Source organism: Megascapheus bottae, chromosome 2 (genome assembly GCF_031878675.1).
Source record: "Megascapheus bottae isolate mThoBot1 chromosome 2, mThoBot2.hap1, whole genome shotgun sequence".
NCBI classification, from domain to species: Eukaryota; Metazoa; Chordata; class Mammalia; order Rodentia; family Geomyidae; genus Megascapheus; species Megascapheus bottae.
In genome coordinates, this window is record NC_143510.1 from 90874071 (window position 1) to 90890650 (window position 16580).

The window sequence follows — 16580 nt, forward strand, 5'->3', positions numbered from 1 at the left end:
TTTATTGAAACAGGTCTTACTATGTATCCCAGACTGGCCTCAAACTTGTGATCCTCTGCCTCAGTCTCCTGACTACTGAGACTGCATGTGTGCCACCATGCCCAACCTTCTTCATGGTGCAGCGGTTGATGCGGTAGCTTCAAATCCTAGCTAATGGCAGCGTTCAAGGCTAGCTTGGACAAAAAGTTCATGAGAGTCTACTGCAATCAATAAAAATTTAGAGGTGGCTGGGAGTTTGGCCTAGTGGTTAAAGTGCTTGCCTAGCATGCATGAAGACCCGGGTTCGATTCCTCGGTACCACATACATAGAAAAAAGCCAGAAGTGGTGCTGAGGCTCAAGTGGTAGAGCTCTAGCCTTGAGAAAGTCCAAGGACAGTGCTCAGGCCCTGAGCTTAAGCCCAGGACTGGCAATAAATAAATAAATAAATAAAATAAAACATATATTAAAAAAAAATTTAGAGGTATGTCTACATAAGCTCCTGGTAAGTATAAATGCAAGGACTGAGGTCCAAGCTAGCCTGGGCATAACCATAAGACCCTACTGGAGAGATAACTAAAGTAAAAAGGGCTGGAGTGAGGAAGGCATGGCTAACATTGTCTAGTAGGCATAAGGCTCTGAGTTCAAACTCCAGTACTACCTTCCCCGCACCAAAGTCTACTTGCATGAGGATACCAACATACATAATTTTTTTTCTTTCTTTTTTTTTTGTTGGTTATGGGGCTTAAACTCTGGGCCTGGCGCTGTCCTGGAGTTCTTCAGCTCAAGGCTACTGTCCTACCCTTGAGCCACAGCCCCTCACTTCCCGTTTTCTAGTGCTAAATTGGAGAGTCTCACAGACTTTAGTGCATAGGCTGGCTGTGAACCTCAATTTTCAGATCTCAGCCTCCTGAGTAGCTAGGATTATAGGTGTGAGCCACCATGCCTGGCTATGGTATATATACTTTAGTACCACAGATGAGGAGTGAAAAAAAGGATACAGAAATTAGCTAACAGTAAAAGAAGAATGCTTCTAACCGTGTGATTCTACTTGTTAGGATGTCTAGGTTTGGGGAAACTCACCACATGTGGCCACGGTCCCGAGGGGCTCCTCCTCCACCTGCACAGCGCTGACTTGTGCTGGTTTGTGAAGGTCCTTGCTCATCTCCACCTCCTTGACTAGGCTAAATGTTTTGAAAGAGGGAGAGGCATAAAGTGTCTCTACAGAAGACTGGTTATAGAAAGTAGAATTTGACTTTGATGTCCTTAAACTGGGGTTGATGACCTCTTCTTTACTTGATGCCCAGAATGTGGGTAAAGTTGTGAGTGTTTCAAAACTTTGTGTGGCTGTCTGATTTTCCTGAAGTGTCCTCAAGGAATTTACTGTTAGAGTATCTGTAATGACATTGTCTGATCTCTTGTCCAAATTCACATTTGTCTGCAACGACTGGTTTTTTTCAGAGGAAGCAGGCGCAACATCTGTAAATTAACAAGAAATAAGCCTGAAAATAATCTACTTCAAATCCACTGCTGGTTTAATAAATAGGTTTTTAGTCCCATAACAGAATTTCTATTTCGTCCTTTTCCTTCTTACTATGCTCCCACCAGTCTATTTAGAGCACACCCACACGATAATTGAGCCCTTAGTCATTTGGTGGCTGCCTTCTCCTTCTTTCCTCACTAACACAACAAGGCAAGGCAAGCTCCAAATAACTCATCTCTAAATATTCCTCCCTTCACCCACTTATCTGTCTCTGAAACCACCATATTTTTAGTATCTTCAAGCTTTCATCTTTACAAGATAAACTTGAGAAATATGCCACATCATACTGGTCTATCTTTGTAGAACCTTAGCTACAAAACCATCTTTTTCTCCTGGAATGGAAAATGTCTTCCTCCCTTTGGTGTCTAAAGGAGGCACATTAAAAGAGACTCTGTATTTAGATAGCAGTATAGTCTTAATAAATCCTTTGTCCACGTGGAAGAAATGAAACACAGTGATTCTGACAATTACTAAATGTAAGGGACTTGAACTGAGGTCCTCACAATCTTGGTTCAGTTTTTTTTTTTATTTTTTTATGAGCTCAGGGTCTGAGCACTGTCCTTGGGCTTTCTCGAGGCTAGAACTCTACCACTGGAGCCACAGCACCACTTCTGGCTTTTTCTAGTTATGTGGTACTGAGGAATTGAACTCAGGTCTTCGTGCATGTTAGGCAAGTACTCTACCACTCGGCAAAACTCCCAGCCCCTTGTTCAGTTTTTTTACTCACAGCTGTACTCTACCACCTGAGTCATACCTCTAGTTCAGGCGTTTTGCTGGCTAAATGGAGATGAAAATCTCTTGGATTGTTCTTCCTGGTCTATATTTTAACTGTGATCCTCAGATATGAGCCTCTTGAGTAACTAGCTAAAATTTAAGTTCTATCAGACACTAACACCACTGTGTACCTAGAACAGAGCCTGAAACAAACTGGACACATGATATATATATATAAATATATATATATATATATATAATAAACAAAAGGGACTGAAGAAGTGTTAGGTGCAATTTAAGGTGAACCTGAGCTAGGAAGAGCTACTGGATCTATGAATATGGGCCTGGTCTGAATTTTTAGATGCAAATTATTATCAGCAATTGCTAGGGATTGCCCTTGAAGTTTCATTGTGACTTGCATATGAAAAGAAAGAAAATTATTTTTAAGAGATTGAGCTCATAAAACTAGGTGAAAAAGTCAGAGGAAGATTACATTATTTGAAGCTCCCACAAGAGAAGAGGCTGCAAGAGTATAGTTATGTATTTGCTCTAAGTGATAACATATCACAATGTACAGTCCATAATGTATAAATAATGCTCTCATCACCACTTCAGCTCTAGTTAAAGAAAAATGCATTTTCCTTTCTAGTCTCTACTTTTCCCTTCCTACTTTTATCCGCAGCTGAAGACTAGGAAAAAAAAAAAACCTGCTGGCATATACTAACAATTAAACAGCTCAAGAAATTTTCATTGCTATCCCCACCAGGGATTCTATTCTTCTCCACTACTCTTCCCAGAAGGAGCCTAGGCTTCCCTGGAACATGCAATCTCCTGTCTTAGATTTCATGTCCATTTTTTTTCCCATTAGCACCAGGCTTTGAACTTGGCATCTTCATCTTGTTGGTTGAGACAGAAAGGTCTCAGTAAATTTTTGGAGTAGCTGAAATTATAGGCATGAATCACCACAGTTCATCGCTGGCTCTTTTCTTTCCTTGCCCCATCCTACTATTGTCTATCTTACTATGTCCTGTTTAAAGTTTATTGAGAAACTATAACTCCTTAATTCATTAGTCTTACCCTCTACCTAGTAATTGTCACCTTAAGGTGACCTTAGTAGGAGTGTCTTCCTGTCCCAGAACCTAAACGTGCTAATCTTAGAAGAGGTACTCAATCTAAGTTTTTTGAGCAAAAGGAAAAATAGACACAAAAATTAAAGAAAATATAAGTCCTTATATTTGTAATCCGAAAGACTTAAAGATTAAAGGAAACAAAACACTGATATAAGAAAATGGCTTCTTCTAAAATACTCCCAATTTTTATATTTCGTTGTTAAAAGGTTTCATTAATTATGGTAATATTTTCTTAGCTAGACATTGATGGCTCAGTCCTGTAAGCCTCGCTACTCAAGAGGCTATGATCTGAGGAACATAGTTTAATGCCAGCCCATTCAGGAAAGTCTGTGAGATTCTTCAATTAATCACCAAAAATCCAGAAGTAGAGTTGTAGCTCATGTGGTAGAGTGCTAGCCTTGAGCAAAATACTCAAGACAGCACCGAGGCCCCGAATTCAAGCCCCAGGACTGGCATGCACATAAACAAACACACCTAATATATTCCTAATAAGAAACTTTACCCATAATATTCAAAAGTTCATATGTGTATCATTGTATGCGCATAAAAGCATTCCTTAAATGTGAACTTCAAATATTTTACACTTTTTTTAACATGGAAAAAATCTTTTTTTGTTTTATGTGTAACAAAGTCATCTTAAAATTTAGCAATATGTAATAAAATAAAATTCAGAATGACAATGATGTTCTAATAAAAATTCTGTAAGAACGTACAATCTAAGTTATTTTCACTGCTATTTTAAATTGAGCAAAACCTCCCAGATACAATGGTACATAACTGTAATCCCAGATACTTGAGAGATAATGTAGATAGGTCACTGTCTAAGGTTGGTTCCAGCAAAAGCTTGCCATGCTACCTGAAAACAAACTGAAAGAAGACATGTGATAGAGTACTTGGTAAGGCTCTGAGTTCAATCTCTAGTGTCACCAAAACAATGCTGCTCCTACTAGTAAAATGGAATAAAACCTTAAAAGGTAATGATGCAAACTAGATTAAAATCATTCTATTCTATTACCCTTCTTTCCACTTATTTTATTTTTTTGTCAGTTGTGGGGCTGAACTCTGGGCATGAGCGCTGTCCTTAAACTCTTCAGCTCAAGGCTACAGCTTTACCCCTGGAGCCACAGCACCATTTCTGGTTTTCTGGTGATTAACTGGCGATAAGAGTCTCACAGTCTTTAGTGCCTGGGCTGGCTTTGAACCGCAATCCTCAGATCTCAGCCTGAGTAGCTAGGATTACAGGTATGAGCCATCGAGCCTGGGTCTGTTATCCTTCTTTTCAGTATTCTAGGAAGGATAAACTGCAATCAGTTATTTGCTTAGAGGTTTGCTAAAAATGACAACTTCATAAGTGAGTCAAATAGTATGGCCTAAAAGAATTCTGATGATAAATAAAAATGATCTTAACACATTATCTCAAAGAGAAAAATGTTTAAACAGAAATCTTAAGAGTCCTGAAGAATCCAGAAACAAGATGTACTGGATTTCTCTACTGTCAGCCTCATTTCCATCCCAGCTCATTTCTGTGCAACATGCCAAGTAAATTCTTCTCAGTTCAATCATTAGTTATTTATATTTATATTCAAAAGTCCTTCAAAACTCCATGACAGTAACAAAGTCTAAGTTCCTTGGGTTTTAAAAGCTCTCCACTGCTTATCTGTGGCTTAGCAGGAGATAACCCACAGCCAGGCTCTTTCTTCCCATGCATCCCCTTTGCTTCTCTCTGCTAATGCAGGAGCTCTCATCTCCATGATGACTGATGGCTCAGTCTGTATACAACTGCAACAGCCTTCCCTTTTCCATCTATTTAAATCCTACCACTCTCACAAGGCCTATCTCAAGTAATTACTAATTCTAGAAGCTACTCTCCTTAGCCTACCACTCTCCGAAATAAGAAAGTGCTTATTTGTGTAAAGTCATGGTTTATACTTAATCAAACACTAGACAGCGTTGATTGCCTCTCATATTAACTTCCCACATTCTGACTTTATAGCTTCGATGTTTTTGCACATCTTGCATTGGAGGAATGCAAATGCTTCTTAAATTCACTAGTTCTAAAATGTACAAATTCTCTACATATACTTTTGTGTGTGCATATGCCATTCCTGGGGCCTAGGCACTGTCCCCGAGCATTTGCTCAAGGCTAGCACCCTATAACTTGAGCTACAACTCAGTTTCTAGACTTTTAGTGGTTAATTGGAGAGAATCCCACAGACTTTCCTGCCTAGGCTGGCTTCAGTCTCAGCCTCCTAACTATCTAGGATTATAGCATGAGGGTCAGCCTTGAGCCAAAAAGGAAAATGTCAGTATCCAGGCCCTGAGTTCAAGTTCTGGTACTGACCAGAGAAAAAAAAAGGGGAAAGACCTGATAAATAAAGAGCTACAAAGAAAACTATACTGATGACCATCAGGGTCAAATTGCTGATAACCAACCAACTAACCAAGCAAGCAAAGCAATTTTGAAAGTACCTAAAAAAAAGAAGACATTCTACAAACAAGGGAAGAATGATATGAATAATAGGTAACTTCCTTTTTTTTTTTTTTGCCAGTCCTAGGTTTGAGCTCAGGGCCTGAACACTGTCCTTGGGCTTTCTCAAGGCTAGAGCTCTACCACTTGGGCCTCAGCACCACTTACGGCTTTTTTCTGCATATGTGGTACTGAAGAATCAAACCTGGGTCTTCGTGCATGCTAGGCCAGAACTCTACCACTAGGCCAAACTCCCGGCCCCAACAGGTAACTTCTTTAAGCAATGAAGACCAGAAAACGGTAGAATAGCATTTTTAAAAAGAATGTCATTAAAAGGGATTCAAATAGGGAAAAAAGGAGTCAAATTATCCCTATTTCTAGATGGCATGATCTGTTATGTAAAGGACCCGAGAGACTCCATCCTTAAGCTTCTAGAGCTAATCAATAACTTTGGCAAAGCAGAATGACACAAAAACAACTCACAAAAATCAGTAGCCTTTTTGTATACCAATAAGATATAATCAAGAGGAAAATCTTGAAAACAACCCCATTTGTAGTAGCCTCAAAAACTAAACATAGAGCCGGGCGTGGAGGCTCATGACTGTAATCCTAGCTACTCAGGAGGCTGAGATCTGAGGATCACGGCTCAAAGCCATCCTGGGCACAAAAATCTGTGAGAGTCTCATCTTCAATTAACCACCAGAAAACCAGAAGTGGTGCTGTGGCTCAAGGGATATGGTGGAAGCTTTGAGCTGAAGAGCTCAGGGACAGTGCCCAGGCCAAGGGGTAGGGCAGTAGCCTTGAGTTGAAGAGCTCAGGGACAACACCCAGGCCTAGAGTTCAAGCTCCACGACCTCCCCCTATCCCCGCCCCCCTCCAAAAAAGCTCCACTAAAAATAGAAATAAACCTAACCAAGGAGTCAAAAGACTTCTATAGTGAAGAAAGAAATTGAAAACACCACCAGGAAATGGAAAGATCTCCCATGTTCATGGATAGGCAGAAGTAATATTGTGAAAATGGCCATGGTGAAAGATGACATACAAATTCAGTGCAATCCTCATCAAAATCCCAATGACATTCTTTACTGAGATACAGAAACCAATCTAACAAAGACCTCAAATAGCCAAAGTGATTTTAGGCAAAAAAAAGAAAGAAAGAAAGGAAAGCAATGTTGGTGTTATCATAATACTAGACCTCAAGTTCTGCTACAGACCTATAATAAAAAAATAGTTTAGTGATGGCACAAAAACAGGTACCTAAATCAATGGAACAGACAAGAAAACTCAGAAATAAAGACATATGCTAACAGATATCTGACAGCTGACAAGAGAACCAAAAATGTATGGTGGATGGAGAAAAGATAGCCTCTTCAATAAATGGTGTTGGGAAAACTGGACTTCCACATGTAGAAAATGAAAACTGGATCCCTGTTTGTCACTATGTACCAATACCAAAGTAGATTAGGGACCTCAATGTCAAACCTAAAATTTAAAACGACTGAATCATGGAGTAGGTGAAACATTAGAATTTATAGGCATAGGCAGAAAACTTTTTAACAAGCAAACAGAAGAGAGACTTGACGAACAGGATTACATAAAAATAAAATGTTTATGCACAGCAAAAAACAGTTACCAAACTAGAAAGACAACTAATAGACTAATATCCAAAATATAAGGACCTTAAAAAATTATTCCCACCAAACATAATTAAACCAATAAATAAATTGGCAAAGGAGCTAAGGAGAGACCTCTAAGAAAAAGAAGAATGATAAATGAACACATTGGGAAATGTTCAACATCCCTGGCCATAAAGGAAATACGAATCAAAAAAATTTTGGGGGGCAGGAGTGTGGCCTACTGGTAGAGTGCTTGTCTAGCATGCACAAAGACTTGGGTTCAATTCCTCAATTCACATTCATAGGGGAAAAAAAAGCTGGAAGTGATGCCGTGGCTCTAGTGGTAGAACACTTAGCTTTGAGAAAGCCCAAGGACAGTGTTCAGGCCTTGAGTTCAAGCCCCAGGACTGGAAAACAAAAAACAAACAAACAAAAAACTTTGAAGCCAGGAGTTGTAGCTCATGCTTGCTGGGGTCCTTCGTCCTCAGTCCCTCTCGACTAGTAGGAGGGATGGGGAAAAACACACCCCGACCAGGACGAGCTGCGAGAGGAAAGGGCCCACTGTCCTCCCGCACTCAGCCTTCCTTCCCCAGAGCATGAACAGAGACGCCACGCAGCTTCATCAAGGCAGGAAAATCTCTCTCCCCAATAAACCCCCCTCCTGAGGCAGTCCCTCCAGCTAATATACCCTCACTCTAGGTCCCAGCAGAGAGTGATAAACAAGAACACATCGGTAACCAATGGTAATCAAGTCTTGCATCCTGCCTCTTGCGTCTTGCCTTGTCTCAGCAGAAAGTTATTAGACACGGGGTTACTCGGCCCCCAACACATGATTATAATCCTATCTACTTGAGGCTGACATCTGAGGATTGTGGTTCAAAGCCAGTCTGGGCCTGAAAGTCTGTGAGACTCTTACCACTTTGAAATTCCATTTTGCCCTGTTAAATTGGCCAACATTGAGAATTTAAATAAATATTGGCAGGGATGTGGGGAAACAGGAACCGCATTACTGGTAGGAATAGAAACTAGTACAACTACTCTGGAAGGCGATTTGGAGGCTCCTCAAAAAACTAAACAGGCTGGGAGTTTGGCCTAGTGGTTAAAGTGCTTGCCTAGCATGCATGAAGACCTGGGTTCGATTCCTCGGTACCACATACATAGAAAAAAGCCGGAAGAGGTGCTGAGGCTCAAATGGTAGAGCTCTAGCTTTGAGAAAGTCCAAGGACAGTGCTCAAGCCCTGAGCTCAGGCCCAGGCCTGGCCAAACAACAACAACAACAAAAAAAACCAAAAAGAAAAACCAACTAAACATAGAACTACCCTGTGACTGACTCAGCCACACCACTCTACATGGAACATTTAGAGTCAGGACACAGTAAAGATACTTGCACATCCATGTTCACTGCTAACTATTCACAATAGCTTTATGGAAACAGCTCAGATGCCCTACAATAGATGAATAGATAAAAAAATTTGGTACATATATACAATAGGATTTTACTCATCCATTAGAAAAATATTATGTCATCTGCAGGGAAGTGGGATGGACTGAGAACAAACTCATGTTAAGTGAGGTAAGCCAAGCTTAGAGAGACAAATGGTGAATGTTGTCTCTCATATGTGGAAGCTAGGTCTAAAATACAACTGGACATGATAAATTTATACAGGACTTTAGGCATTCACACACAGTCAGACTAAAAGAGAATACACTTAGGAGAAGAACCCAAAGTAGTAACTCCTCTGAACACTTAAAATACTATGAAAATGAATATCAGGAAATGTAAACACAGCTGTTTGTTATTGTTTTCTTTTTGGGTTCTTTTTGTTTTGGGGGGACCAAAGAGGGGTGAAGAAAAGGAAGGGTGAAAGGTGAACAAAGGCAGTCATGGTACTCAATATACGTCATAAGGAAAATGAACTTATTATATAACTTGTGGGCAGGGATTGGAACGGGAAACTGGGGAAAAGTGAAGTAAGGAGTGACATTGTTGAAAACTTACCTGACATAAAACAGTAACCCCTCTGTATAACATCTTAATAATAACAATAGAATTATATTTAAAAAATGCAATGTTAGGGAAAATGAGAGAACAATGGAAGGGATAACATATTGATCAAAATGCATTGTACTTATAACCTGACTTCTAAAAGTGAAACCCCTCTGTACAACTACTGAATAAAAGTAAATGTTTTTTAAATGCAATGTAAAAGAAATAATTGTCAATGAAGAATGCAGAATTCTATATCTAGCAATATCCTTCAACATTGGAGGCAAAATAAAAATAATATAAAGCAAGCAAGTGAAAGAATGAATTGTCAGCAAGCCTTTATAACAAGAACTGTTAAGGGAAGTAATTCAGGTTGAAGAGAATTATAACAGATGGAGAGATGAATCTTTTTAGACTAAAAATGCCATAAATGGAAATATATGCAGATAAATATGTAACTGTTTAAAAAACTATGATGCCATGTGTGGAGTGTTTTAACAAATGTAAATATAATTTATATGTCAACTACAGCAGGAGTGATGGGATGGTAAGTAGGCCTATATGTTCCAACACTTTTGTATTTTAGGTTAAGTGGTGACACAAATTAACTCTAAATAGTCTGTGATGGGCTAGGAGTGTGGCTCGACAGTAGGGTGCTTACTCAACATCCATGAAACCCGGGGTTTAATTCCTCAGTACCACATACACAGAAAAAGCCAGAAGTGGTACTGTGGGTCAAGTGGTGTAGCCTTGAGCACAGACAGGCTCAGGGACAGAGCTCAAGCCCTGAGTTCAAGCCCCAGGACAAGCTTAAAAATACATAGTTTAATCCTAGAGAACTGATTAAAATTCATCCAAAGACACAGAACTAAGAAGGCTGCGAATACACAAAATGAGACTCTACAAAATATTGAATTAGCCCAAAAGAAGGCAGGCAGGCAGAAAGAGAGGAACAAGAGGGACCCCACAGAAAGAAACAATAAAATATTATACCTGAAGCCACCATTTCAGTAATTACAGAAAGTGACATTAAATTGTATGCTGTCAGATTAAATAAAAAAAGAACAAATGATATGTTGCATTCAAGAGATATATTTTAAAAAGAGAATCATCAGGGGCCGGGAGTTTGGCCTAGTGGTTAAAGTGCTTGCCTAGCATTCATGAAGACCCAGGTTCGATTCCTCGATACCACATACATAGAAAAAAGCCAGAAGTGGTGCTGAGGCTCAAGTGGTAGAGCTCTAGCCTTGAGAAAGTCCAAGGACAGTGCTCAGGCCCTGAGCTCAAGCCCAGGACTGGCAAAAAAAAAAAAAAAAAAAAAAAAAAGAATCATCAATAAGTTGAAAGTAAAAAAAAAACTCAAAAATAAAATCAAATAATAAGCATAAAGCAAATGGCTGTACCACTCTCAAATTAAGAATATGAATTTCAAGGGGCCAGGAGTTTGGCCTAGTGGTAGAGTGCCTGCCTAGCCTGTACGAAGACCTGGGCTCAATTCCTTGGTACCACATACATAGAAAATGCCAGAAATGGTGCTGTGGCTAAAGTGGTAGAGTGCTAGCCTTGAGGAAAGCCCAAAGACAGTGCTCAGGCCCTGAGTTCAAGCTCCAGGACTGGCAAAAAAAAAAAAAAAAGAAAGGAAAGGAAAGGAAAAGAAAATGGATTTCAAGGTAAGAGGTATTATCTTAAAAGACAACACAAAAGGGATAAAAGATATAAAGGGTCATTTCATTATGACTAAAAGCCATTCATGTATTGTCTAATTACAAAGCTTCAAAACACAAAGCAAATCTGACAGAATTGAAGAAAGAACTAGAGAAATCTAACTCATAGCTGGAGACTTTAACACCTTTTCTCAACAAATGATGAAATAAATGGACAGTGTTATCAGTAGGGACCTGTAAGAATTAAACAAGTTCATAAACTTGATCTAATGGACACTTGTAATGATCAAACATGGAAAATCTAATATGCTAACTTATACAAGTTATACAATTTATACAACAGGTCTTCAAAGATTTTGGGTTTTTTTTTTTTTTTTGTCAGTCTTGGGGCTTGAACTCTGGGCCTGGGAGTTATACTTGAGCTCTTCAGCTCAAGGCTACCACTCTACCCCTTGAGCCACAGAGCCACTTCCAGTTTTCTAGTGGTTAATTGGAGATAAGAGCCTCACAGTCTTTAGGGTGTTTAGTGCCCAGGCTAAGGTCTCAGCTCCTGAGTATCTAGGATTACAGGCGTGAGCCACCGCATCAGGCTTCACAACATTTTTTTTTGTAGTGATCAAATCTAGAGCTTTGCACATTTGGTAAGCAGTCTATCACTTGATACATTCTCACTCCTCAAAAGCTTCATAAGTTTGAATTTTGTTTGAAATTCTCTTCCCTCCCCTTCTGATTTCCACCTTTCAGGCTGGCATCCCTTATGATGGTATTCATTTTCAAGTATCTGTGGTTTTGCGTGTGCTGTTCCCTAGAACACTCTTCTTTACCCTTCTTTTACATCAAAACCAATTGCCCGATTCAAGCACTGCTATGCTTTTGAAACCTTTTTTTCAAAATTATCATGCTAAAATGTGTCCTTGTTTTCTTCACTATTGCATAATAGATGTAATGTGAATACTCACTTTTTCCCACTGATTTCATTATTTCAAATATTATTCACTCATTTGGCAAACTTTTTAAGTAAGTGGATGTGGTAAATTATTCTGGGCTCTGGGAACACAGTGGTGAATGAATCTGTTGCTAGTAACTTCTTATAATTCTTGTTTACATACCTTGTCATCTTAGTATACTCAAACTGTACAAATCTTGTTCAATTTGTTCAATCCACAGGTGACTAGCAGAGTATTTGATGGTCAATTGATATATGTTTGACAAGTGAATAATTATCTGGATAATCCAGTCATTAAAAAGAACTGCAGAAAAATGACCAATCAGAGGATGTCCTAACTCAGTCCCTTTGTGACACTTCCAGACAATGAATGACTCATTTAGGATCATACACTAATTAAGAAGGCAGAACATGGCCGGGAGTTTGGCCTAGTGGTAGAGGGCTTGCCTAGTGTGCACGAAGACCCGGATTCGATTCCTCGGTACCACATGCATAGAAAAAAGCTGGAAGTGGTGCTGAGGCTCAAGTGGTAGAGCACTAGCCTTGAGAAAGTCCAAGGACAGTGCTCAGGCCCTGAGCTCAAGCCCAGGACTGGCAAAAATAAAAAAAAAAAAGGCAGAACAATGACTAAATTCCCTGTCCACTGAATGATAATAAAGAATGTTCCTTTTATTAGGGAAATAAGAGAAACAACAACAAAAAGTACAGAAGGCCACTTGTGCCAAGTTCTCTTCTAATACCTTGGTGTGTGAATGTGTCTACAACTGTTACTGCATTTGTCCCTTTTGCTTTCAGAAATACAGAACAGCGAGTGGGTATCAAGCTGAGAACATACACAGGTGCCCTATATATCTGATCTGTTTACTACCTGTAGGAAGAGGAGTTGGGGACAGATGTTTTCCTGAACATATAAAGAATGGACAGCATTCATGAAGCATTTGAGGGGATCTTATAGAGAACAGTAGTGACTAGTTCATTTTTCTGTTTGAAAACAAACATGTGAATGTCCACTCTGTAAACGTCAGAAAAACTGTTACAGGAGGGCTTCCCAACCTTTTCAGAAGGAGGATTTTTAATGAATTCCACTGAAAAAGCAGGGAGGACTACACAATGAAGTAATTTGGTTGGCTTGCTTTATCTGGTTTCTCATTTTCTTTCAATTTAAACCTGAATGTCAGAGCTTTGTTCTCAAGTATCTATCCAGCTGACTCCTTGACAAGAAGCTCAGTATTAAATCATGAGACTGTACCAGCTACCTTTTATACCTGCCAATATGCTTGATTAATGCAAAACAGGACCTTGAAACACTGGTGCTATTAAAGCAGGTTTGATTACTCTTGATAGTTATCAGTGGATAACTATCATTTTCTCTGTGTAAAACATCAGGCTGCAGATTTAAATGCTACCATAAAAATGCTTGAAAGGAAGAAAAACCCAGCAAAGTAACCTTATGCCTTGAACTTAAGACAAAAAAGAGTATCTATGCTGTTGTTAATGGTGCTGAGGCTTTTTTTTTTTTTTGCAGAGATGTAGATGATGATGAATGTGTTGAAAGAGGACTTCAGGTTTGGTTTTGAGTGGAGACTGCCTACAGAAAAGAGCATTCCACTGGAACCCCTTTTCTTTTTTCAGTGATTCTACTACTTCGTTCCAGGTATATAATCAGTGTATATATTGTGTATTTGTTACTATGAGTCTAATAATGGTGCTCCACGCCACTGGAGTTATTGCTTTGCTCCATTTTTCCTGTAGGTATGACACATAGGATCCAATTACAGCTATAAAGCAGAGAGCTGGCAAGCATGACAAAAGACAGACGTCAAAATACATCTTTCTGTAGTTTAAAAAAATGTGTGACAGGAGCTTTTAAGCAATTAAGTTAATCACAGGAAATAGGATTTGAAGATAATAATGAGGTCACTTTGCTAAGAGGCCATGTTATAAATTATTAGTGTGGAGGAATGATTTAAATTTAACATGTTGGTTTAAGACAAGATGCCAGGTTAAAATGGATACTGAATGTGAAACTGTATATTTCAAAATAATCTTCTTTTTTTTTCTGGTTGGTCAAGGGGCTTGAACCTGGGCCCTGAGTGCTGTCCTGAGCTCTTTTGCTTAAGGCTAGTATGCTCTACCACTTTGAGCTACAATGCCACTTCTGGGTTTTTTTGGTGGTGTAGTGGAGATAAGAGTCTCACAGACTTTCCTGCCCAGGCTGGCTTCGAGTGGCAATCCTCAGATCCCAGCCTCTTAAGTAGCTAAGGTCGTAGGTATGAGCCACCAAAGTTTGGCTTAATGTATTTTTTTTTTTTTGCCAGTCCTGGGCCTGAGCTCAGGGTCTGAGCGCTGTTTTGGACTTTCTCAAGGCTAGAGCTCTTCCACTTGTACCTCAGCACCACTTCCAGCTTTTTGCTATGTATGTGGTACTGAGGAGTTGAACCCGGGTCTTCGTGCATGCTAGGCAAGCACTCTACCACTAGGCCAAACTCCCGGTCCCTGGCTTAATGTATTTTTTATGGTATATACATGAAAGTTTAAAGAACCCTAAGTTAGAATAGCCATAACATCCCCATGGTCTGTGTCAAAAGAAAGTGTATTTATTCACACAGTTGTAGGTTCTAAGATTTTTCAGTTCCTCCTATACCTACCTGTAGAAGCTGGCCTCTGGCACCATGAGTCTCCCTGCTCTAGGAGAACACTGCCCTCCAAGCCTAGAGAGACATGCAGGTGCATGAAAGCACCTATGATAAGGCTGTAAATCCATTCTCAAAATAACAGTGAAATATTGACTATGGAAGAGTTAAAGCTAAAGTGAGCAGAGACTCAAGTCGGACAATATTTAAATAGATGAAAGGTTTGGAATGGTCCCTGGCCCACAGTACACACTATATTGATACTAAAAATTGTTTTTAGGAAACAGGCTGAAAAGGTCAATTACAGGAGGTCTCACTAGGGCCCTGACTGGAGGCAGATGGGAAACTGAACAAACCAGGTGGTCTCTCCAGGCCCCAGAAGTAAAATGAAGAACTACAATTCTTCAACATTGTACAGACCAATAACAAACTTTTCTACTTTAACCCAGTGAATACTGTAATACCACAACCAACTTTTAAATACCATTTAAGTCAAATGAAGCGGTTTCTCATGAAGCATGACTGTTCTATTATTCAAAATTAGAAGTCACCCACTAAAATATTAAATATTGTTCCACAGATTATATTCCTTTATAAACACCTTACTCAGTGTCAAAGATAACACTTACCATTGTCTTCCTCTGGATAAGGACAGTTGTATGGTCGTCATTCATCAGCTCTTCATTTGTATTTTTCTTATGTCCTCTAGTATCATAATCTACCTGTTGCTGCTTATTCTTTTTATTCCAGTGCATCCCAAATTTAAAACATTCTGAGATGGTCTGTGTACTATGCCATTCTTCCTTTTCCCTGCCTCCTTTGTTCTAGGGTTAGAAGCCACACCTCAAGCTCTCACTCAGTTTTCTTGTTCATGGTTAGCCTTCTACCATTTAAACTATGCCTCCAACCCAGAATTGTATACTATATATTCTTCTCAATAACACCAAAGTCAGAAGAATTAGGTTAGAAAAGCCTGTGGACACTGAAATTATTATACAAAGAGCATTAAAAAAATTACAGGTTGGGGCCGGGAGTTTGGCCTAGTGGTTGAAGTGCTTGCCTAGCATGCATGAAGACCCAGGTTCGATTCCTCGGTACCACATACATAGAAAAAAGCCGGAAGTGGTGCTGAGGCTCAAGTGGTAGAGCTCTAGCCTTGAGAAAGTCCAAGGACAGTGCTCAGGCCCTGAGCTCAAGCCCAGGACTGGCAAAGAAAAAAAATTACAGGTAGACTTCATGTATAAAGAAATAAAATCTTTCCAGGCACTGGTGGCTCATGCATGACATTCTAGCTACTCAGGGGCTGAGATCTGAGGATTGCAGTTTGAAGCCAGCCCAGGCACAAAAGTTTGTGAGAGTCTTATCTCCAATAAACTACTCAGAAAAATTCAGAAATGGTGCTGTGGCTCAAGTGGTAAAGCACTAGCCTTGAGCACAAAGAGGCACTGGGACAGGGCTTCAGGGCAAAAAATCTGAAAGATGAGAGAAGAAAAAAAATATCAAACCAAAGCCAAGCAGATGGCATAAAAATCCAAGTAGAATCTCTAAAAATGAAAAATAAAACAACTAAAATTTTAAACAAAGTTGGTAGACAGCAGAAACTTGGGAACTAGAAGACTGAAGCAGAGAAATTGCTCAGAGACTCAGCACAGAGAAGAAAGAGAGAGAGAGAGAGGAGAGAAAGAGGAGAGAGAGAGGAGAGAGGGAGGAGAGAGGGAGGAGAGAGGGAGGGAGGGAGAGGGAGGGAGAGGGAGGGAGAGCGAGGGAGAGGGAGGGAGAGGGAGGGAGAGGGAGGGAGAGAGAGGGGAGAGAGAGGGGAGAGAGAGGGGAGAGAGAGGGGAGAGAGAGGGAGAGAGGGAGAGGGAGAGAGAGAGAGAGAGAGAGAGAGAGAGAGAGAGAGAGA

General features: G+C 39.8%; 1 protein-coding gene across 7 annotated transcripts in view; it reads right to left on the reverse strand.

The window, feature by feature from the left end:
* Window positions 1-16580, reverse strand: part of Enthd1 (ENTH domain containing 1) — a 105603-nt gene that overhangs the window by 20547 nt on the left and 68476 nt on the right. For all 7 annotated transcript variants that reach the window (XM_090328762.1, XM_090328763.1, XM_090328766.1 and 4 more), the window contains exon 6: window positions 1061-1456. In XM_090328762.1, the coding sequence (XP_090184888.1) occupies window positions 1061-1456 (396 nt within the window). The remainder of the gene's footprint in view (window positions 1-1060; window positions 1457-16580) is intronic.